Below are 20973 nucleotides of genomic sequence, written 5' to 3'. Positions count from 1 at the left end.
AACATATGGGCCCCAAAATTCCCGGCCCGTTTTTTGGGCCGGGTGGACCCATATTTTTTTCTAAATCAAATGCATTAAGGGACACATTCTTTGGTCCCCAATTTTTGGGACCCAATACTTTTAATAATTTTGTGAAGTCTATTCCATGAAATTGCGTAATGGCATCCAAAACTTTAACATTCCACTAAGCAAGGACTCTTGGTGCCCGTTGGGCTCTTTTGAAAATAAACCCTTCTAGTTGGCTTCTCTTTTTGTAGTACAGCAGTGTTACGACCCGAGGTTAACATCAGATACTTTTTCAATAGGATTAAAGAGTTAAGCCTGCTAAGCATCGCATAAAGTTATCAAACTCACTTTGTTAGTTAAATGAGGAAGGACCCTAGATGACAGTACCATACATCGCAAGACCATCACAAGACCATAAAAGACATCAGAGGACTTTGGAAGACCTTAGATGACACTAGAATACATCAAAGGACTCGGAAGGCATAATTGGACCATATGATACGTCAGAAGGCCCAAGTAGATCTCAAGAGATGTCAGTGTAATTGAGACCACATCACAGTCCTTAGCCAAAGGCTCTTATTGCAAAATTTAACATTCCTCAACATTTCAGAACGAATTTTGGGTGCAGAATCTCGGAGTCTCCGAAGGTACTTTCGCACACTTACGTGCACTTAAATCTGGCCTGTTCCGACACCTTTGAAAGTGTTGGCTTTGTTTGCTTGATTCAGTTTTCAAGTGAAAAAGATCGAAATTTTCTTTGCGTCATAACTTTCTAATACCAGTTTCTAATACCACTGGAATGTTTCTGTAAATTTTCTTCGTGGAAAGTATGATATTACTTAGTTCTATAACTAAGTTAAATCTTTGTTGTTTATTGGGGGGTTCTTTACAGCTATTATATGATGGTCTAGCAAGATCAGGCCCATTGTAATTTATCCGTTGATCTATACGTAGACAACACTGGTACATCCACACAATAGATCAAAATATAAGGCAATTTAGAGGTAAAAGTTACTCCTGACGGAAATTTCCAAGCACCGCCTAGACATCCTTTCGAAATTCTTTACCCGACGTTGTCAAGTTTCAAACGTAAGCATGCACAGGCGAAGAGGAATGCTTATACTGGGATACGATGCAATCTTTACCTTTTAGGGCATAACACGTCCAAGGTTTTTTTTCAAGTTTATTGTACGAGTTTTGTTTAATTTTCAATGAAATTCAAATTTAATTTCCCAATAGTCTATTATTAGAAGTCTTATCTTATATGTCCAACAAAGCACAAAACACGCACTACATGACCGCACCTTCATTAAATCACAGTTTGTAAACAAAACACAAGTTGTAACATTTAATTGCGAGAGAAAGTTTTTATGTATATAAAGTATAATATAAAAGAAGCCTGAAAACTGACCGAGAAATTATAATAAATAATATGGAAAAGAGCGGCAAAGAATTTCTTGTTCAGAAGCGGGACTCAAACTAGTCTTGTTCAAGACCCTGTCATTCTGCGGTTACTTTGCCTGTTACAATTAATATGAGTGCGCCCTCACATCCTCCTTCGTAAATCTGTCAAAACCAGGGTCTTCGTTTTTAGGTACCGCACCACAATTAGAGTAGTGTTCATCCGCTCGAAAGGTTAACCATTGTCAGAGAAAAGAGGTAAAAGTACCTACTGTAAGGTAAAGCATGTTTTTAAGCTTGTTATCAGTTAATGTCATCTTTTGTTCTGCCTTTATATGAAACAGCATAATTTAAAGTACAGATGGTGTGGAAATGGGGACGATTGAAGGGTTACATGTTGATATTACTCCGAGCGTGCAGACGGAAGGGTGGGGGTTCAGTATGCTAAACTTGCTCATCTTCTAGCTCAAAATCTAAGCGGTCATGATATGGAAAATGGAAGAGCCATGATAGGCCAAGATCTCAGCTATCATGTGGTGGGTAGGATATACCAGTTGAAAACTTCTATCTTTGCTTTGGCATGTATTGAAAGTGATGAGTTTAGTGTGTAAGTCAATGGAACAATTAATTGTGGTGCGAGACCTTTACTAAATCTTCATTTATCTTGTGTCTAGATAGCACCATTATTTTAATTTGTCCCTACAACTCCTTCTTCGAAGAAGGATAAACCAGTGGTAGCCTAAACCCCACACAGGTCCTGACAGTATGTGAAGTACAGGTCTAACTTAGGCTAGCCTAGACCAATTGGTACGAGGATAGTATTACAAGCCTCTAAGTAATCTCAATAATTTGTATGATTTTTGCAACAAAAAGTTGTATTATAAATCAATATTATAGAATATTATAAATTAATCTAAGAATCATAGTATAGAAATGCCTGGTATGTGTGCATATTTGGTGTGTGTAGAATATTTGGAAAAGTTGAGAAGCTTCTAGAAGAGTTAGAACATTTGAGAACAATTTAGATCATCTCAACACAGTACACATTGGAACATGCTAGAACATTGAAGTGCTGCCAAGTGGACATCCCTTGTGCTATATTTAGAACACTAGGTGAGGATTTCCTGGAAAGGTGAAGTGACCCTTTGAATTGGTTGAACTGAACTGGAGCTAGGATGCTTCTAGAATGGATGGACATTGCAAGATCTTTCTGGACTTGTGGGTATGCTATATAAGTACCTGATAGTTGGAGATCAAAAAGTTTTAACCATCTTGGCACCAGGAGTTTAATAACTTCTCGCTCAAGTGAATTCTACAATTCCAGTGTGAGTAAATACTCACTTAGTTTGACAGTAGAGTTATAGCTGTCTTTATAGTAGTGGATTTGTCACAAGTTAACCGGCTTCATAGTCGTCCATCGTTGTGAAGCCGTCTTCGGTTCTGTGCCAGTCAGCACTACTTATTGTGGCCTCTGAGTTAACCAAGGTCAGGAATCCAAGGATAAACAAGCTGCAAGCACAACTTGGACATTCGTTAGTTGTCGACCTCCGAAGTGGAAGTCATCAAGTTGGGAATTGGATTTCTTCAATATTGGACATTCGTCCGCCGACAAGTTCCGCCATTAATTGTACGCTGGAATAATCGCCAGGACATTTTGTCACTGGACTTATGCTGCAGCTCGCGTCGCGGCACACACCAGGTCGTGAGTAAATTATAGTGTTACTTTTTAAATCTGTTTTAGTGTAAACTGCTTAGATATTGATAAATGACCTTGTTTGATTTTAATTACCTTGAACACACAATTAAATAAATACTTATTGTAATATTTAAAGTTAAAAATTACAGTTTAGTCATTTGAGTTGTGAACCCAAGGGGAGGTGTATTCTGGCCTTGATCGAGTTGATCGTAATAATATATATATACATATAGATATATACCTCACACGTATGATTTAATCTTATAAACTACTGCATTCCATTAGCGTTGCAGTGTCCGCTTGCCGTTGAGGTATTCATCCCGTAGCCTTGTTATCCGTTGCTGCAGGGTGCACCATTTTCTTCTCCTGTGGGGAGGTGCTTCCCCTCTCCCAGCACTAGCCACAGTGATCTCCAGCAGGTGCTGTTCATCCTTCATTTTCCGCAGGAACAGCCAAAGTGATGGGTGGGCCCGGCCTATGATGTTGTTCCATCTTTGATGGGATCCTGAAGAGAAGAAGTCCGTATTATGATCCTGATTGACAGAGAAATCTAACCCATACGAGACAGTCGACGGTAGGGCAGGCAAGTAAGTGTGATAAGTCTATTCAGTTATAAAATTACAAATATGTTTTCCCCTTCATACCCAAAGCACGTTAGCAGTGTATCACCGCTCAATGTAATAACAACCGTAAATGTAATACCCACCCGGCCTAAATGCAATAAAAATCAAAGCTAAATGTAATAGCTGACCCACCCTAAATGTAATCTGATTTAATGTTAATGCAAAGTCAAAACTTCTATCAACTGACCCTACCAATTCTAACTAGCTAACACATTACAGGATTCAAATCAGGAGCCTCAAAGAAATCTGTAGTTACATTTATCCATGATTTTTGAAAATATCTCCAAACTTCTCTAAAATACGGTCTCATTTGATTTTTTTTTTCTCGAATGCCTGAACCTACCAGCAAGATGTTTTCATCTCTACAACCGTCACATAAAAAATCTAGCAATTCAACACAAGCATTTAAATGGTACCGAATTTGGGTCAATCGCAATTGAGATCGCATGGGTACGCTATAAATCACTCACCCTGTTGCAACTGAAGGGAAAAGAGCAATTGGTGTTTCAGTCACCCAATGCCTAAAAATAAAAACGTGCTGCAGTCTACAGGCTCTTCACCCCCATAGGCCATGTAAACTCTTCCAAATTTAGATACAAGGCACACATTCATGAGAAAAATGGGAATTGTATAAAAAAGGATGCCCATAGCTCAACCAACTCATCTCCCCCCTTGCATAGTAAATATGTGTTGTGTCTTAACTTTTTTTGTATTTTTTTATGGTTACAGAACATCACTGTAGAAGAACAGGAAGACCTGCCCATTCCTCCACCTCCCCTAGTAGCAGATGTTGGCACTACTGGTGAAGAAACACCAGCACCCCCCCCCCCCAAAGAGACGCCAGTGGTTCTATAAATATGCGGTTCATGGGGAAGGGTAAGCAGCCCTGTCCCTTCTCTGGCCCCAACAATGCCAAAAATTATAGTCACCTTCAACATGGTTGTTTGTCCGTGTGTCATTGTCTCGATGGAAGACATTCCACAACTGGGCAGGAAAGTTTCCATTGTCGCTGATGTAGTTATTCTCCAGGTATTGAATGAACTGCTGCATTGCAGGGTAGCGAGCCACCAGGCGTTGAGTGGAGTTGTTCGTCGCCAATTCCCGGAAATTGAGCCTGACAAGGGCAAGTGGCAGATAGCCGATGGCCATGAACTTCCTGATTGGCTTCCTCAGGCGTCGGCTCCGCCTGTATCTGCCAGCCAAGTCAAGCTGCTGGACCCTCCTCCATAGGCTTTGGCAGAAGTCAAAGTAGCAGCCCGATATAACAGCTTGTCTGAACTCAGTCTCGTTGGTAGTAATCAGAACAAGTTCAAAGTCTATCAGACATGTGTTTCGAGGATCTGAAGACACGAGAAATGAAAACTTTACCTTCCCAGCGTTTTTTTTTTTGGGGGGGGGGGGAGAAAAGTTGCAAGTCGCATACCTCAAGAGTTTTCCTCAATGTATTGATACAATGACTAATGCGCGAAAAAAGGGGAACTTGCAAAATTAAGGCGATTCGTTTTAACAATGAATGATCATGGAATCATTAGTCAGAGTAAAAATTTCCAAGTGAGTATTTTTATAAAGTGTGGGAATTTAGGAAACCACCCTTCTGCCAATAGGATAATCACACGACGGGTGCAAGGGGATGTGCTGAAGCATGTTTTCCTGAGAAAACCTTCCATAGGACCCGCATTGCCCGACTTTTCAAGCAATTGACTTAGCCCTAACTCCAGGGGGGATGCCCCTCGGCCCTGGCTCACATCCCTGCCTCTCCCTCCCGACATAGTGTAGATTCGTTTCCAAGCCTTTGAGGGCCTCGTTAGCTAAATAATTAATTACTGTGAAATGGTAGCATCTTCAAAAAACGTGTGATATCGACCCCATAACCCCACAGGCTGTGCGCATGTGACCGCCCCCCCCCCACAACGCTACTGAGCAGGGTGGTGTCTTAGTAGGAGACCTACGATTTCATTGATAGCGTACAAGGCTACTAAAAAAAAGCCAGAGCATTCTTCACTCATCGTAGCATTGGGGGGGGGGGGCGGTGCGCTATATTTGATTACTTGCAACAAATCCGTCGTGTGCATCAATTGCACTAACTACACAATGATGGGTTCTGTCATATATACTGTATATAGATGCACATTGAATACATGTTGGTCTAAAAAGAACTCGTAAATTTTCACGCCTCTTTGTGCACTGTACCCATTTTCCTATTTATTACATTTTCCACGTTATCAGGTCTCGATTAGTCGTGGAAAATACTGAAACAACGATACATGATATACACAGGAGATGTGCTCAATTTTCATATCACATGCGTCCATACATACATACATACATACATACATACATACATACATACATACATACATACATACATACATACATACACGCATACATACACACACTCTCCGCCTGCATTCATGCATAGTTTACGATTATCATCGAAACCAAAAACATACCACAGGTAGAGATAGCAAACCTTTCAAATGAAATACATAATTATTTCACGTTGCATTAAATACGGGGAATCTACTTTTAATAATTTACAAATAACCATCCATCAAAATCGTTAGATAAACTCCATTTCTCTGCAATTAATAGGACATCGCGCCAAATTGGCAATCCCGAAAGCAATGCATTGTTTTGTTTTTTTAATTGATGATTGTGTTTGAAATTTATTTAATACTAATGAAAATTCACACCTCTTCAATACTTTGGTATTGATAACTTGGATAAAGAGCATTGATCGGTGAACGTAGTAAAATAAACTTATAACCCCCTTTTTTGTGGTTTGTTTGAATTTTTTACGGGTTGAGATAAGCAGGGTTGATTCTGAAATATTTCAACAGGAAGGAAACTTTTTTCGTGTTACACTTATAAAAGACAAGTATCCTTCTTAATGAAATTGGTAGTGAGGCAAACATAATTAGGGGAAAAAGTCTATCTAATAAGAATTAGGAAGATGTTTGTGTAAATAAAATATTTTCTCATTATTTTACAGGCATATGAACTTTCCACCTGCTTTTCTCTCCATTGTTGTTCATCATATAAAAACCCCGATTGATATTATACGAGAAAGCCGCTGATATCTACACTGACCGGTTAACTGTATCGTTCTGAGTGAAGAAGAGACCTTTATAACCAACGACTGGGGACCAGAGTCTATAATAGTGACGCATATACTATCATGTCATATGAGTGGCCTGTCTGGATACATCTCAACTGCTTACAACTTCGAAACGCTCCAGTAATAATATACAATTTTTGTCGCCACAAATTCCATTGTGTAGATTTGCAAAATAAATGGAACATTCACGTCAACATATTTCCTTATAATTTATAAGCTTTTCGTAAAATAAACACCCCGTTGAAATCTCTTGCAGTTTTTAAACCTGCAGCTCTTCTTGTTGGTTATCTTTCACCACATGTTGTCGTCTACGATCTGAATATTCAGTGTTTTACTGTACGGAAACAGCTCCCTCGCACCAGTATTAAACTCCCTGATTAAACTACCCTGTAACATTCACTTGTATTGTTATATCAGGGAGTTGTTCCATAACAACTCCCTGGTTATATCAATGTCTTTTCAAGTGTGATGTGAATTTAGTCACTAATGCGTCGTAGACTATATGCTATCGCGAGCTGAAGAAATTGGTTTCTTGTTCGCCAATTTAGACATACCTTTCCTGAATGATTGCTCTAACACGTTACCAACCATTTCTGTAAGTAAAATTTGCGTATGACGCTGTGATAAATCCAGCCCTTGACGTTGGCCAGAATACTAGCAGTTATTGTGTATTTGTAACATTATGCTTTACATGTGACTTCTCCTTCAACACAACTATTAAAAGATCAAGATGGATAGGAAAGATCTCCTTATGATATCTAGTCGTGCAAAGAATTCCTCAAAAAGAGTTTTCGATTGAAACATTATCTCCCTCATTTCATCATGAAATCCAAAAGAGCTGGCCCACTATTTAGTTTGTAATAATAACACAATTATTGCAGTTATGTTTGTTGCCTCATAGTATAACAATAATTAAATTCGCACAATATGCACACTATTGGGTTTTACATTTTACATCTTTAGCACTGTCCACCCCTACCCCCCCCCCACACCCCGCCCACACTCACAACAGAAAGCTAGAAAGGAATAGCAATACACAATTCTCAATGGTCTACATAACAATAAAAGACGGAACGAGTAGAGTACAACGTATTGCTCTAATCAGGGGACCGAAACTTTATATAATGTCACCTCATCTGCTACCTCCAAATAAATAGTTTATTCAAAAAGAGAATCAATATGTGATTTCAGGGTGATTTAGTTCATTTAACCGTCCTCTAACTGTTAGTTATTTAGTTATCTCACTTATAGCTACTATTTTATATTATGACAAACGTTATGTTTGTGGAACCGAATGTGGCCAGTTCGGTTGGGAGAGGGGGGGGGGGGCTGTGAGATGGGACATAATTCTCTGTAAAATGCCCTCATGTTCGACACTTATGACCATATTAAACGATAATTGCATTTTATTTTCAAAATTATAAATAAAACAAGGATGTTTTGTTTGTGGGACTATGATATCGAACAACTCAGTGACTGCCGTCAGAATTAAATATTTATTTCGCAAACGATACAAGATTTTCCCTGTGTTCTATCTTACTTCCAGATGATTGGTTAATGATCTGACTTTTTTCCCAAACAAAATGTGCAACAATGGTGTTACGCATAGTATTGATACAATAATTTGTCAGAAAATTGTGAACCCCGCACCCCACACCCAACACCTCGCACCCCACCCAACAAAATTATAAAGTGATCATTACCCTCAATATTGCGGTTAGACCAAATTAGATACCTAATATATGTAGTTTAATTATACCTCAGAATGCATCATTCAGCCATTTTACGCCAAAATCTTTTTCTGAGGGGCGCCCCCAGAATCCTCAATATGTTGACCGGCTTCAAAGAACTGACGGCCACAACCCCTTTTTGATTCATTGCCTTGAAGTAAATGATACATGACAATCTTTTCGAAAGAAATTCTATCACAGAGGAATTTTAATCAGGGTGGCACAAGCAGTCTCAGATAAAAAAAAAGTATGTCTTAATGGGGTAGAGAGGGGAGGGGGGGAGGGTAACTAACATTTGCATTCTACAAAGTCTATATATTCTGACAAACTGTAATTTCTTACAGCTGCGACCGACGGTTTCTTTCCGACTTGGCTAAAATGCCCACTTGCAAATATCCATATCTTGCAAAATCCCTTAAATTTGGAAATATTTTTGAAAATATTTCTAAGATTAGACCATGGAGGCATGACAGAGATGGTCCGAGAGGCCTCTTTCGTGGATTTGTGGTATTTCTGTTTTGTGAATTAAGAAATAAGGTTTATTTGTGCTATTCGTTGGTTTTGAAAACAACTTGATTTGATGCCAGGATCAATCGACATCACAAATTTTACTTAGGTTTTAATTTAGTCGTTCCGAAGGAGTATTTTTTAAGGTTCTCACATTCGATCCAAACAAACAAACACCAGATATATTTGCCCCAAATTTGATCGATCTGCTTATCTCATTTAGAGGCAACAAAGGGACAAGAGTGGGGCACTAGTGGAGCAAGCATAGAGCATCCGTGAGCGAAGAGGAAGAAAAACTGGCTGTAATGATGATATGTTAATTATTAAAACGATGGCCAGCAATATCTCCGGCAGTTTAACAGATGTTAAACCGCGCGTCATATAATTCAATCAAATAAAATTGAATCAGGCAGATTATATTTACTGCTTTCTGATACCTGCCTCTGTGTAGTCTATTTTAGTGGCACATTTCGCAATTATAGCAATTCGATATTGTTTGTTTACAAATTAGACCTTTACTTTATTGTCCACATCTCGCTTTACGTTCACTTTCAAAAATATAGTAAAAACAAATCCAATTTAAACAAGTTACTTTGTAACTGCCATAAAATTGGAATTATATAAAGGGTACTGCACAAGATATAAGATGAAGAGTTGTTTCAGTACCTTGGTAATAGTGACCAAACTCAAACATCGGTTTCCAATAGAATTTGACCTGCAAAATCAATTAAGGAACTTTGTTGACGTGGCAGGCCCACTCATCCTCATGCTCCACCATTTGGAAAAAGGGTCTTTGTCCCATGAGCTAATCAAACACATCTCCTGCCAATCACTGCGATTGCTTTATATAAGGTGGACATTATGAAAGAAGTGAGGACATTATGAAAGAAGTGGGACTAAAGTGATTCATTTCAGTGGCTGCAAAGGTTCCTACAACTAGGACTGGTCTCTTTAGTGAGTATCTGAGGGACCTAACGAGGGGAAATACAATGGATGGTACAGCTACAGCGACAGCATCAGGGGGAGGGGAGGGGGGTATTCCTCTTACCTTTCTATATATGGGTGTAGATGACGGTTCATTTAATCATTAAGCTGGATCTTTTGAATATGCAAAATGATCGGCAGACAATTTAATTGATCATTGTTTTTGAAATAGTTTCATATATTCTCTGCCTCTTAGGTATTTGGAGAATATACCAAAGCTGTATATGATAAACTACTCGAAATATAAACGATAACCGCACAGCGTTAGGTTCACGTATATGGCAAGCCATGTGGGACAAACACCGCATAATATATCCGCGTATTAATTCGAATATATACGCGTATTAATTGTACATGTGTAAAGTTTCGCTTTTTGAAGCGATCTCGCGAGCCCGCCAAAACATTTATCGTTGGTATATGTACACAGCAAGAGCGAAAATGTTTTTTCGTGAATATTCTAATTAATCCGTGCATATATTGGATTTAATCCCCATATGTATTTTATTTAATACATGTATATATTCGAATTAATACATGTATATATTCGAATTAACACGTGTATATATTCGAATTAATACGCGGATATATTAACGCCATATGATTGGCTAATAATATATACGCGTATATATTCCAATTAATACGCGTATAAATTCCAATTAATACGCGGATATATTATGCAGTGTCCCACATGGCTTGCCATACACGTAACCGCATATATTATGTCGCATTTATTACAGTCCTACTGACCCACCTCATCTGGTAGGTATAACGTTCGTATACAGCAGTTGCTATATCATCGTGGTGACGAATTACGTTGGTTCACGTGGGTATGCAAAAGAAATGTGATCCTTGTGGAGAGGAAGGGGTTACTTGGGGAAAGACTATATGGTTACTACATGTGTACTACGTCATTGCACAACCCAACCACATGCAATGTCGGGAGCTTACTCAAGTCAACTGAAGTGAGCCAGAGGTACTGGAGAAATAAATACATAAGGGGGGGGGGGGGTAACACATTTATAGAGTAAAGATTTTATTCAACCCCACCTTCACACCAAACCAACCATCCCTCCTTCTTCTGTGAAGGCTTAAACATTATTTTTAGGAAATGGCATCTAGTGAAATAGTATTTTAAAACCAGTTGAACGCTAAACAGGGCCAAAGAATAATAAATCACGACCAGCTTCTTCCAGGGCACCGAGAGCCAGGTTGGAGATAACTAATATATGTCACGAAGCCTCATTTTTAATAATTTTCTCAAGTATAGTATGTAAATCATAATACATTATTTCTTATTCCATACTTTTTCGGACCTCCAAACCGATCCGGGCCGGAGCATGAAGCGCCTAGACCCCTTCTCGTCCGGCCTGGCTACTTCAAACTCAGACAATGGTTTTGGATTAAAATCAGGTTCTGATTGTACATTTTAAGAGACATACATGATCAACCCACGAACAAAATTATGTTCAACACACGCCCAATGCGTACATGATGAACACATGCTCCATAATATGTTTAAGCTCAAAAGGTAGGGTGGTCGAGGTCATAAAACGATAAAGCCATCGTATGGTTTAGTCGCATCACACAAAGCTGTTTTTGTAATAAAGAAAACCTTTAATATATTACGATATAATAGAAGGGATTACCAATTCAATTCTGAAACACAGTCGCATGCTTCCTGCAGTACTCACGTAGTACTATAAACCAACGCAAATGTTGTCAAAAAGATAAAGTCAAAAAGAAAGAAAGGTAAAGACATTCCATCAAATGTTATGCCAGCCCTGCATGCTGTATTTGATCAACGAGATCTCAAGAAAGAAAAGAACAACGGTTGACTTTGTGTGTTGTTGACCTCGTATATAGTCATTCACTTCCTGAAATCTGAATACGGTTCAAATAAAGCAACAGATGCTTATTTGAAAAGATATAATTATAATAAAATACAAAAAGAACACACAAACGTTTATACCAGCTCTGACCTATCATATCAAGTAGATCTTCAAGAAGGAAGACAAAACGAGTCTTAGCTAGGTTAAGATTTGTGTATAAGCAATATACCAGCTAAAGTAATATAACGTTACATACAAAAATTGAAAACAAGGATATTTGATCAGAGCTTCATTACTTCTACTTTGGTATAGTGAATGATAATGTAAGGTTAATAGATTCTTCGTAGATTCTGCGGTGCCTATCATATAAAATGTCAACTCTGCATTTTGATTTATTCCCAAGATCTATCCATCCGTCCGTCCGTCCGTCCGTCCGTCCGTCCGTCCGTCCGTCCGTCCGTCCGTCCGTCCGTCCGTCCGTCCGTCCGTCCGTCCGTCCGTCCGTCCGTCCGTCCGTCCGTCCGTCCGTCCGTCCGTCCGTCCGTCCGTCCGTCCGTCCGTCCGTCCGTCCGTCCGTCCGTCCGTCCGTCCGTCCGTCCGTCCGTCCGTCCGTCCGTCCGTCCGTCCGTCCGTCCGTCCGTCCGTCCGTCCGTCCGTCCGTCCGTCCGTCCGTCCGTCCGTCCGTCCGTCCGTCCGTCCGTCCGTCCGTCCGTCCGTCCGTCCGTCCGTCCGTCCGTCCGTCCGTCCGTCCGTCTATATATAAAGGTCCATCCATCCATCCATCCATCCATCCATCCATCTATATATAAAGGTAAGACAAACCGTAGTGGCAGGAACTTAATGGGGACTGATGAATTTAGTCCATTTGTTGGATTAGAATAGTATTTGACAACTGATATTTAACCTTGATGATTCCCCAATGTACATGGTCTTTCATGATGCCTACACAAAAAAAGAGAGACGTTAACATACACATTTGACCATCATGATAAGTACACATAATTTTATCGCGGTATGTCATGTGATCTCACCCACTACTGCACACTAACCGACCAAGTTTGACAGACACTTTGTGTGTTTATTTTAAATATTTTTTTTATATATTTTGTTATGGTAATGCAATTACAAATTAGGTTTTATTTCCAAATCATACTTGCATAATCGTATGATTGGGCTATTTGCCAATCTAATTTGACGTGCTAACTTTGCTTAGCTGACGACACAGGTTATAAATAGATTTGGTAATCGTATATATGTATTAAAGAACAAGCATACGTTACAGAACTTACAAAACCTTACTGCGTAATACTCTTGGAATTAAGCAAATTGTGACTTTCCTTCACCTAGAAATTACAGCTCCTTATATTTGAGGTAAGTTTAAAAATTTAAATAAAGATTAAATAAAATTAGGGAACAAAGGGTGATTTTTAAATAGTTTGAGGAGTTGATAAATCAATATTTTCATTCCATATAGTAGGTAAAGGGGAAATGATCCTGCTTAAATTGTAAGAATTGAACAAGAATTTGAAGAAGCAAATAGGCATTATAACAAAACACACAAATTATGCACTTATTTATCGATATAAATATTTTCGATGGCCAATATAACGACTCACTTTTCTATACCAACTACAAACGTTTGCCTTCATGTACTTGCTAAATATCACTTTTATAATATCAAGATACCAGTAATATTATTTTACTGTAAAAACGACACTATTTTCGTAAGCACAATTGTTCTGAGTAAATAACACAGACGAAAAGCACCTCTTCTGTGTTGTCTTTTATGATTATAGATTTAACTGACATTTCAGATCGAAGAGATGGCTTTAACATGACACTGTAATATTGTCGCTGAATTGGCATACATAGTTATTATAACTAAACTTTCAAATACTTACAGTACAAACATCAACAAAAGAATAATAAGATTTTGACATTTTGAGTTCAAACTTGAAACACGCTGTTTTTCAATAATACGAAAATATTTCCAATCGTCTAAATAGTAGGCTAGTAATAGGAATGATGCATTAAACCGACATTTTAACAATCATCAAAGTTATAATTATTCAATCTTATGAATTCTAAATAGTAGGCTATAGTAATAAGAATGATGCATTAAACCGATATATTAACAATCATCAAGGTTATAATTACTTAATCTTATAAATTCTAAATAGTTGGCTACAGTAATAGGAATGATGCATGAAACCGACATATTAACAATCATTAAAGTTATAATTAGTGAATGTTATGAATTCTAAATAGTAGGCTATAGTAATAAGAATAATGTATTAAATCATTTTTAAATTATTTTTGAATTTAATTTTTAATCGAAGAGAGACATAGAGAGTGTAGGCTATAGTAATAATAATGATGCATGAAACCGATATATTAACAATCATCAAAGTTGTAATTATTCAATCTTATGAATTCTAAATAGTTGGTTATAGTAATAGGAATGATGCATGAAACCGATATATTAACAATCATCAAAGTTGTAATTATTCAATCTTATGAATTCTAAATAGTTGGTTATAGTAATAATAATGATGCATGAAACCGACATATTAACAATCATCAAAGTTATAATTTTTCCAATCATTTAAAAAAATTATTTTGAATTTAAGTTTTAATCCGAGAGAGACATAGAGAGTGGAGAGAGGGTGGGGGGGGGGGGGTGGGTGGTAACGGAAAGGTGATGAGAGAAACATTAGATTCCACTATATAAACAGCAACAACCATCCATGGTAATGATTACTCATTAAACCTAAATTTGTGTATAATGTTAGGCTAACAGGTGGTATAAGATAGTCTTAACCAATAAGGTAAAATGAAATGTGTAATAAACTGCAACAAAACATGTTAACATTCAATTCTTGAGACAAGAATGTTTGAAGTAGGTACTAAAAGGCTTACTGACATAAGCGAAATCGGTATACAGCTGCATCCATCTGTTCTTCAGATACCTATATGTGAATACTACACGGGTTGATTGAAGTTACACCAGGTGTTTTCAAGTTTGTAAATAAATCATCTGTATTGTTCCATAATATCAGAATCCATTTTACTTAAGGACGGTCTCCAATAGTTTAGTATTTTTACTGTAAACAACATCGTATTAGGTGAGACTGATTGCGCAAACAAACACCACCAACACAGTAGATATTTAGATAGAACAGCAGCTATTAAGATCTTTCGTTCAGTGAATTTAACCATTCACTGATCAGTGATTAACAATTTACACGAGGTTCTCCAATGGCAGTGTGGTTTTAGGTGCTCTCAAATTTCCCACCACACATATACAACAAACAATTTAGCATATATTACCAAACGTCATATTTATTATTATTTCTAGTGAATTCAATGAAATGGCACCCGAATATCTCTTCTTCCTACCTTTCGGAAAATCATGTACTTGGAGGATTAAAATCATCGTAGAATATACTAAAATTTAAACACTGTGTCAAGTGTGCCCTCCTATCGATGTTTTGCCCATGAAAGATCATCATCTATGTCCCCATTAAATTTGAATGATGTAACCATCTCAACCTGCCACCACCACCAGCTCACGTCCTCGCCACACACAAACAAACGATCCCCCCCCCCCCGATTCACATAAAAACACCAAAACTTTTTTCTATTGAATTAGCTATACAAGCGATGTCATTTACCTTTCTTCTACAACTCTCTATCTATACAACCCATGACTATTGTTCGCTATTATTTGGTACTTGGTGACAGGAATTTCTTTTGTCCCATATCACCACTTGTCAGGCTTAGACATGGACACACGCAGAGACCCCCCCCCCCAAGCACACACACACACAGACCCCCCCCCCCAGCACACACACACACGCAGATTCACCGTTCCTTATCTGTCTTTACAAACACTTGTTGCATACTAGTAATATCTTCTTTGCTTTTATGTAAAATTGTGTGGTTTTCTACTTTACAAATTAATATGCCTGATGTATGTTTGTTTCAATATGACGTGGATAATGTTTTTCATATCCATTGCTTGATCTGCATTGATAAATCAGTAGAATAATTTATTAATTATAATTAAATTTTAGACATTTCTCCTTCCAATTTCTTGGTACCGACTCTTTATCCATTTTTCGGATTCCACTTTTGATATATTATTGGTCTACAGGTCGACATACTATTCGACAAAACCAATCATGAAACTGTACGCGTTCTTTTGGATCACACTGACTGGCTGCTATGCGAGTGAATGCTTAAGTAAGTATTCACTTAATCCTCTCTATTAATCTCAATAATAATAATAATAATAATAATAATAATAATAATAATAATAATAATAATAATAATAATAATAATAATAATAATAATAATAATAATAATAATAATAATAATAATAATTATTATTATTTTGGATATTGAAATTAATAGGATAATATTTACTATCGTCGGGGTGTATGGGCCAAACATTGACACCCCTTCTATTTATACTCAAATTTGCGACAAGATTGGTAATTTTTATGGTGAAACAATAATTATGATGGGCGATTTCAATTTCGTGTTTTCGTTAGAGTTAGATAAGACAGGGGGTCTAGCAAAAACCAATTTTAAAGCTCGGGACGAGTGTCTATCTTTAATGTCACTTTATAATTTAATCGATATATGGCGTGATAAAAATCCTTTTGGTAAACATTATACATGGAGTTCTAATGTAACTCCGGGCATCCATTGCAGGTTAGATTTTTTTCTGATTTCCAATCACCTGAGAAATTCCGTCCAGTCTGTCCACTTTTCCCCGGGTATTCAATCCGACCATTCTTTTTGTATTTTAGTCATAACCCCTGTTATGATGGTTAGGGGTCCTGGATTTTGGAAAATTAACAATTCGCTTTTAGACAATTCAGCTTTTGTAACCCATATCGAGGATATTCTTAGATCTGTTAATTATGATGCTACTAGTGTAACTTGGGATTTTCTTAAATACAAACTTCGACGATACTCGATGGTTTATTCCAAGGAAAAGGCCAAGAATAGGCGTCGTCGAGAAAATGATTTACTCAAGATTATTTCAAGTTTGGAGCAAAAACTGTTTGTAAACCCGTCAGCTTTTGTCAGTTCCCAATTAAAGGAAGCACAAACTGAGCTCCTTAGCTATTACGATTTTAAATTGCGTGGCACTGTAATCAGATCGAGAGCAAGATGGGTTGAGGATGGGGAGAAAAATAGCAAGTATTTCTTAAGCCTTGAAAAGAGAAATAAGATACATAATACGATTTCCACTCTGAAGGATGATATAGGCAGAGAAATTGGTGACCAAAAAGGTATTTCGGATGAAATTTTGGATTTTTATTCAAACTTATATAGCTCACAATCAGGATCGGCTGATGCCTTTTTTAGTAACCTTCCTGACTCTAGTGTATTTGATTTTGATCTCAGCGTATGTGAAGGGGAGCTTACATTAGAAGAATGTTCGATGGCATTAAGTTCTATGCCAAATGATAAAAGTCCTGGCTCTGATGGATTATCCACTATTTTTTATAAAACGTTCTGGCACTTAATAGGCCCTCAAGTGGTTTCAAGTTTGAATTATGCTTTTCGTACAGGCTTACTTTCGTCTGAACAATCCCGTGGGGTTATTTCATTAATTCTCAAGCCGGGTAAAGACTCCAATAATAATAATAATAATAATAATAATAATAATAATAATAATAATAATAATAATAATAATAATAATATTAATAACAATAACAATAATAATAATAATAATAATAATAATAATAATAATAATAATAATAATAATAATAATAATAATAATAATAAGCAGTTATTTTTACGACGCTTAAGCGACCACAACTGTAGGAGAAACCCGCACTGGTTCATGGATTACAATTTGCACATCGTATGTACAGTATGTAATGGTTACATAAATACCGTCTTTGGTCACGTATGGTTGTTTAGTTTGATTATTTCTGTTGCCAAGTTACAAGTCAGTGAAACGTCAATACTTAAAAGTTAAAAAGGTAAACGCTCCTTTGATATAACATTATATGGTGATCGTCCACTATACACTGTATACTATACACACAAGTTTGTCGAAATCAGGATACGAAAATCATATGTTAAAATATTGTGAGAAAGGAAGCGTGCTAGGACATAAAAAAGGTGGAGACAGGCGAGAGGGTGAGAGGTGGAGACAGGCGGAGACAGGCGGAACATGGAGGGATGGAAGTGAAAATGGAGGTGTGGGGTAGGGTGGGGTTGGGAATGGTGGATGATCTTGTTCACTTTCACTAGGGTATGCCTTGCTAACATTCTCATCCTTTTAAAAGGTTGTAAAAAATAGGTAATCCCTGGAGTTGCAGGCCACAGTTGGGTATATAACCACTTCAATCTGGGGACACATCGATCGTCATACACTCAACAATCAAGGTCGAGGTTTAAGAATGAGGAGTAGTTCGCCACATTCTTTCTTACACGAATCTGACCTCCTTTAATCTTTGCTCTCTCCATTGATCATGTGGCCTTCGACGTTTTATTGTTATCTAAACGTTCATACTCCAATATCGTAGATGGGTTTGAGGGTTTCGGTCATTTTGGTGTACGTGTCATGACCAAATAGCTGTTTTTTATTAACGTTTCTCGTCTAACCAAGGATTTTGTACCTATATTGTCATAGTAACGTATGCCCTAGATCATATGCCCTTGCTCACATCAAATGTGAAGTCCATCGATATTATTGTTTATCATTAGATCTAAATTTCGTCTCACTGAACTCAAATTGACTTATGACCTAATTTGATCATGTAACACTTGGTTGACCTGATATCCTTCATGTGTTTTGGCCGTTTGTCATTTCGGTATATGCGTAAGGGGGGGGGGGGCGTAAGGGGTGTGAAGTGTCGTTTCGCGAACTACTCCTTCATCATCGGTTAACTTCAAACATTTAGTGTGTGCCCGGTCATTGGATCTAGTGCCTTCATATAGGTTCAAATGTCAGGGGTCATTTTGATCATTACGAGCATACCAACGTGGGAAAATGGCTTTAATAGAAACCCATTGATAGCAGATCATGCAGTTGGTTTAAGTTGATATTAAAACTTTTGTATAACTTAATATAGTTTTGTGTATTTAGAATATTAAAAATAATAACATGCATGATAGCATGAAAGTAGAGAATGAACTATTTGAAATGTGAACTGTTACAATTATTCTGTATCACTCTTTTGTCTTGATCCTAACAGAGTTCCCATTAAGCTGCCTGAAAAGTGCGTATATTATCTTCAATGTTTTCATTCATGACATGAGTTTGGTAATTCACCTCACTCCACCCAAAGCCATCTTTAAAAAGAGAAGGGAAAAAAAGGCTCCAGCAAATAAATGAGAAGTGCCGTTCTTGTCAATAAATGGTTCACTCTTTCATTTTCTTTCCTTGCTAAATCCGTTTGTTGAGAAATAAATCATGACAGCTAAAAGTGCCATTTTCTTGAACAGTAGAAAAATGTATTGAAAAAGTGCTGCTTTTGCCGTTTTTATGAAAAATATTCAAAAGTAGAATTTTTGGGGGTGCTTGAAAAATTTGCAATGCTCTCACACAGCGTATATGTAGATACCCACTTTAATTGTTAATTGTGTCCGCCGTATACTGGTATAGTAATAACCTCGGTAACCGTTATATTCGTTACATATATTATCTAAATCTACCCACACCACAGCTATTTTTCCTTATTTGTATTCTTCACTCTAACCCGTATGAATTCACAATATCAACTTATCATTTCTTTACGTCATTGTAATTCCACAAGTATTTTTTACATTGTGTGAAAATTAATGGCGTATATTTTATAATGAACAGTATGTTTTGTTGAATTATATTAGCAATGTGATTGTATAGTTGTATAGCCTTTCAACAGTATTACAGTGACTTCAAACCATTTCCTTTTCCCTGTTTTTTTTTTCAACTGTCTACAGACCAGTATGATGAATGCAGTATGTTCATATCAATTGATTGTATTTGTAGTCACTTTCTTTGTTTCTTAGAATGACTTTAGGCAGATAGTACATTCGTTAAAATGCTCCACTCTCACTCCATGTTGTATTTCTGTGCACTGTTCATAAAAAAAAATAATATGCCTCTTAAAAACACGAGGATCATTAGTTAAAGTGACTGGTCTACTAAGTCTAACAGTTCATCAGGTCAGTTCCTCAGATGTAACACAAAGCTCAAAAAGAAAACATAAGGCTTTCATCAACTCAAATAACATGCCACAATGCACTTAAAACTTGTCACGAACTATTTATGTTGGATGTCACTAGAGGGTGTTTATGTATAAGGTTAAAAGAACATGCTTTCGTTTGGCTATTAGAATTTGTAAAACAATGGCTTCACTTAAAATTCCAGACATGCTCTTCCCGACGTCATTATCAATCTAGCCTTAAGGGACCACCAGAGAATTAGAATTTATGAGACTAAATATTGTGAAATCTGCAATAGCTTGCGCCAAAAAATAATATCTCTTAATTCCTTTCTTTTCTTTTCTATAACGTATGAAGATTTCAATTTGGCCTAAAGTAATCATACGTTATACGTGACTCAACCTATATGACATTATCGGGTTGGAAAATATCGTGCATTTGGGCATACTGTAATCTGTTACACTAGTATACCAAATACCTACCAGTTCATTCAATATGAATTTAAAAGGTTTGCGAACCAATCAGAAGCTTTGCACTAAATTTTAAACACAAGGTCGCTATTAATTAGAAATAGCCAAAGAGTAATAACCAAATTGATTAATTCAGTCACTATATGCTATTGGAAAATTCTGCAGAATGGAGCCGGGGTTGTTGTGCAGTTCACATTTGTATACTAAATAATACCTTGTTCTCTGTGTGTGTAGCGGGGTGTGGTGCAGGAGAAGCTATATGGATATCGAATTCGAATGTTGCCTTTAATATAAGTCTCGCAAACTTAAACGTTGGAGGCTTCAATCAAATGATTTACTTCCTTACCCCGACCCCCCCCCTCCTCTCCCCGATCCACCCCACACTCCAAAATCTAATCTAATATAATTTAGAAATGTTTCAAACGAATACT

At 37.2% G+C, this 20973-nt stretch overlaps 2 protein-coding genes and 1 long non-coding RNA gene across 3 annotated transcripts in view; 2 read left to right on the top strand and 1 right to left on the bottom strand.

Annotated features, from left to right (window-relative positions):
- LOC139976385 (uncharacterized) overlaps positions 1-20973 on the top strand; it is a 132226-nt gene that overhangs the window by 98942 nt on the left and 12311 nt on the right. Inside the window, exons 7-8 of the mRNA XM_071985090.1 lie at positions 19121-19144; positions 19848-19865. Of these exons, the coding sequence (XP_071841191.1) occupies positions 19121-19144; positions 19848-19865 (42 nt within the window). The remainder of the gene's footprint in view (positions 1-19120; positions 19145-19847; positions 19866-20973) is intronic.
- On the bottom strand, positions 3187-12144 carry LOC139975940 (uncharacterized). The gene is made up of 3 exons (XR_011795962.1): positions 11712-12144; positions 4656-5066; positions 3187-3608 (listed from the first exon to the last, which is right to left on the bottom strand). It is a non-coding gene; the product is annotated as an uncharacterized lncRNA (long non-coding RNA).
- LOC139975938 (uncharacterized) overlaps positions 13151-20973 on the top strand; it is a 62684-nt gene continuing 54861 nt past the window's right edge. Inside the window, exons 1-2 of the mRNA XM_071984236.1 lie at positions 13151-13265; positions 16051-16139. The gene's annotated coding sequence lies outside the window, so the exon portion shown is untranslated. The remainder of the gene's footprint in view (positions 13266-16050; positions 16140-20973) is intronic.

The sequence above is a fragment of the Apostichopus japonicus genome, chromosome 11 (assembly GCF_037975245.1).
Source record: "Apostichopus japonicus isolate 1M-3 chromosome 11, ASM3797524v1, whole genome shotgun sequence".
Classification (NCBI taxonomy): domain Eukaryota; kingdom Metazoa; phylum Echinodermata; class Holothuroidea; order Aspidochirotida; family Stichopodidae; genus Apostichopus; species Apostichopus japonicus.
This window is presented reverse-complemented; position numbering and strand designations above follow the sequence as displayed.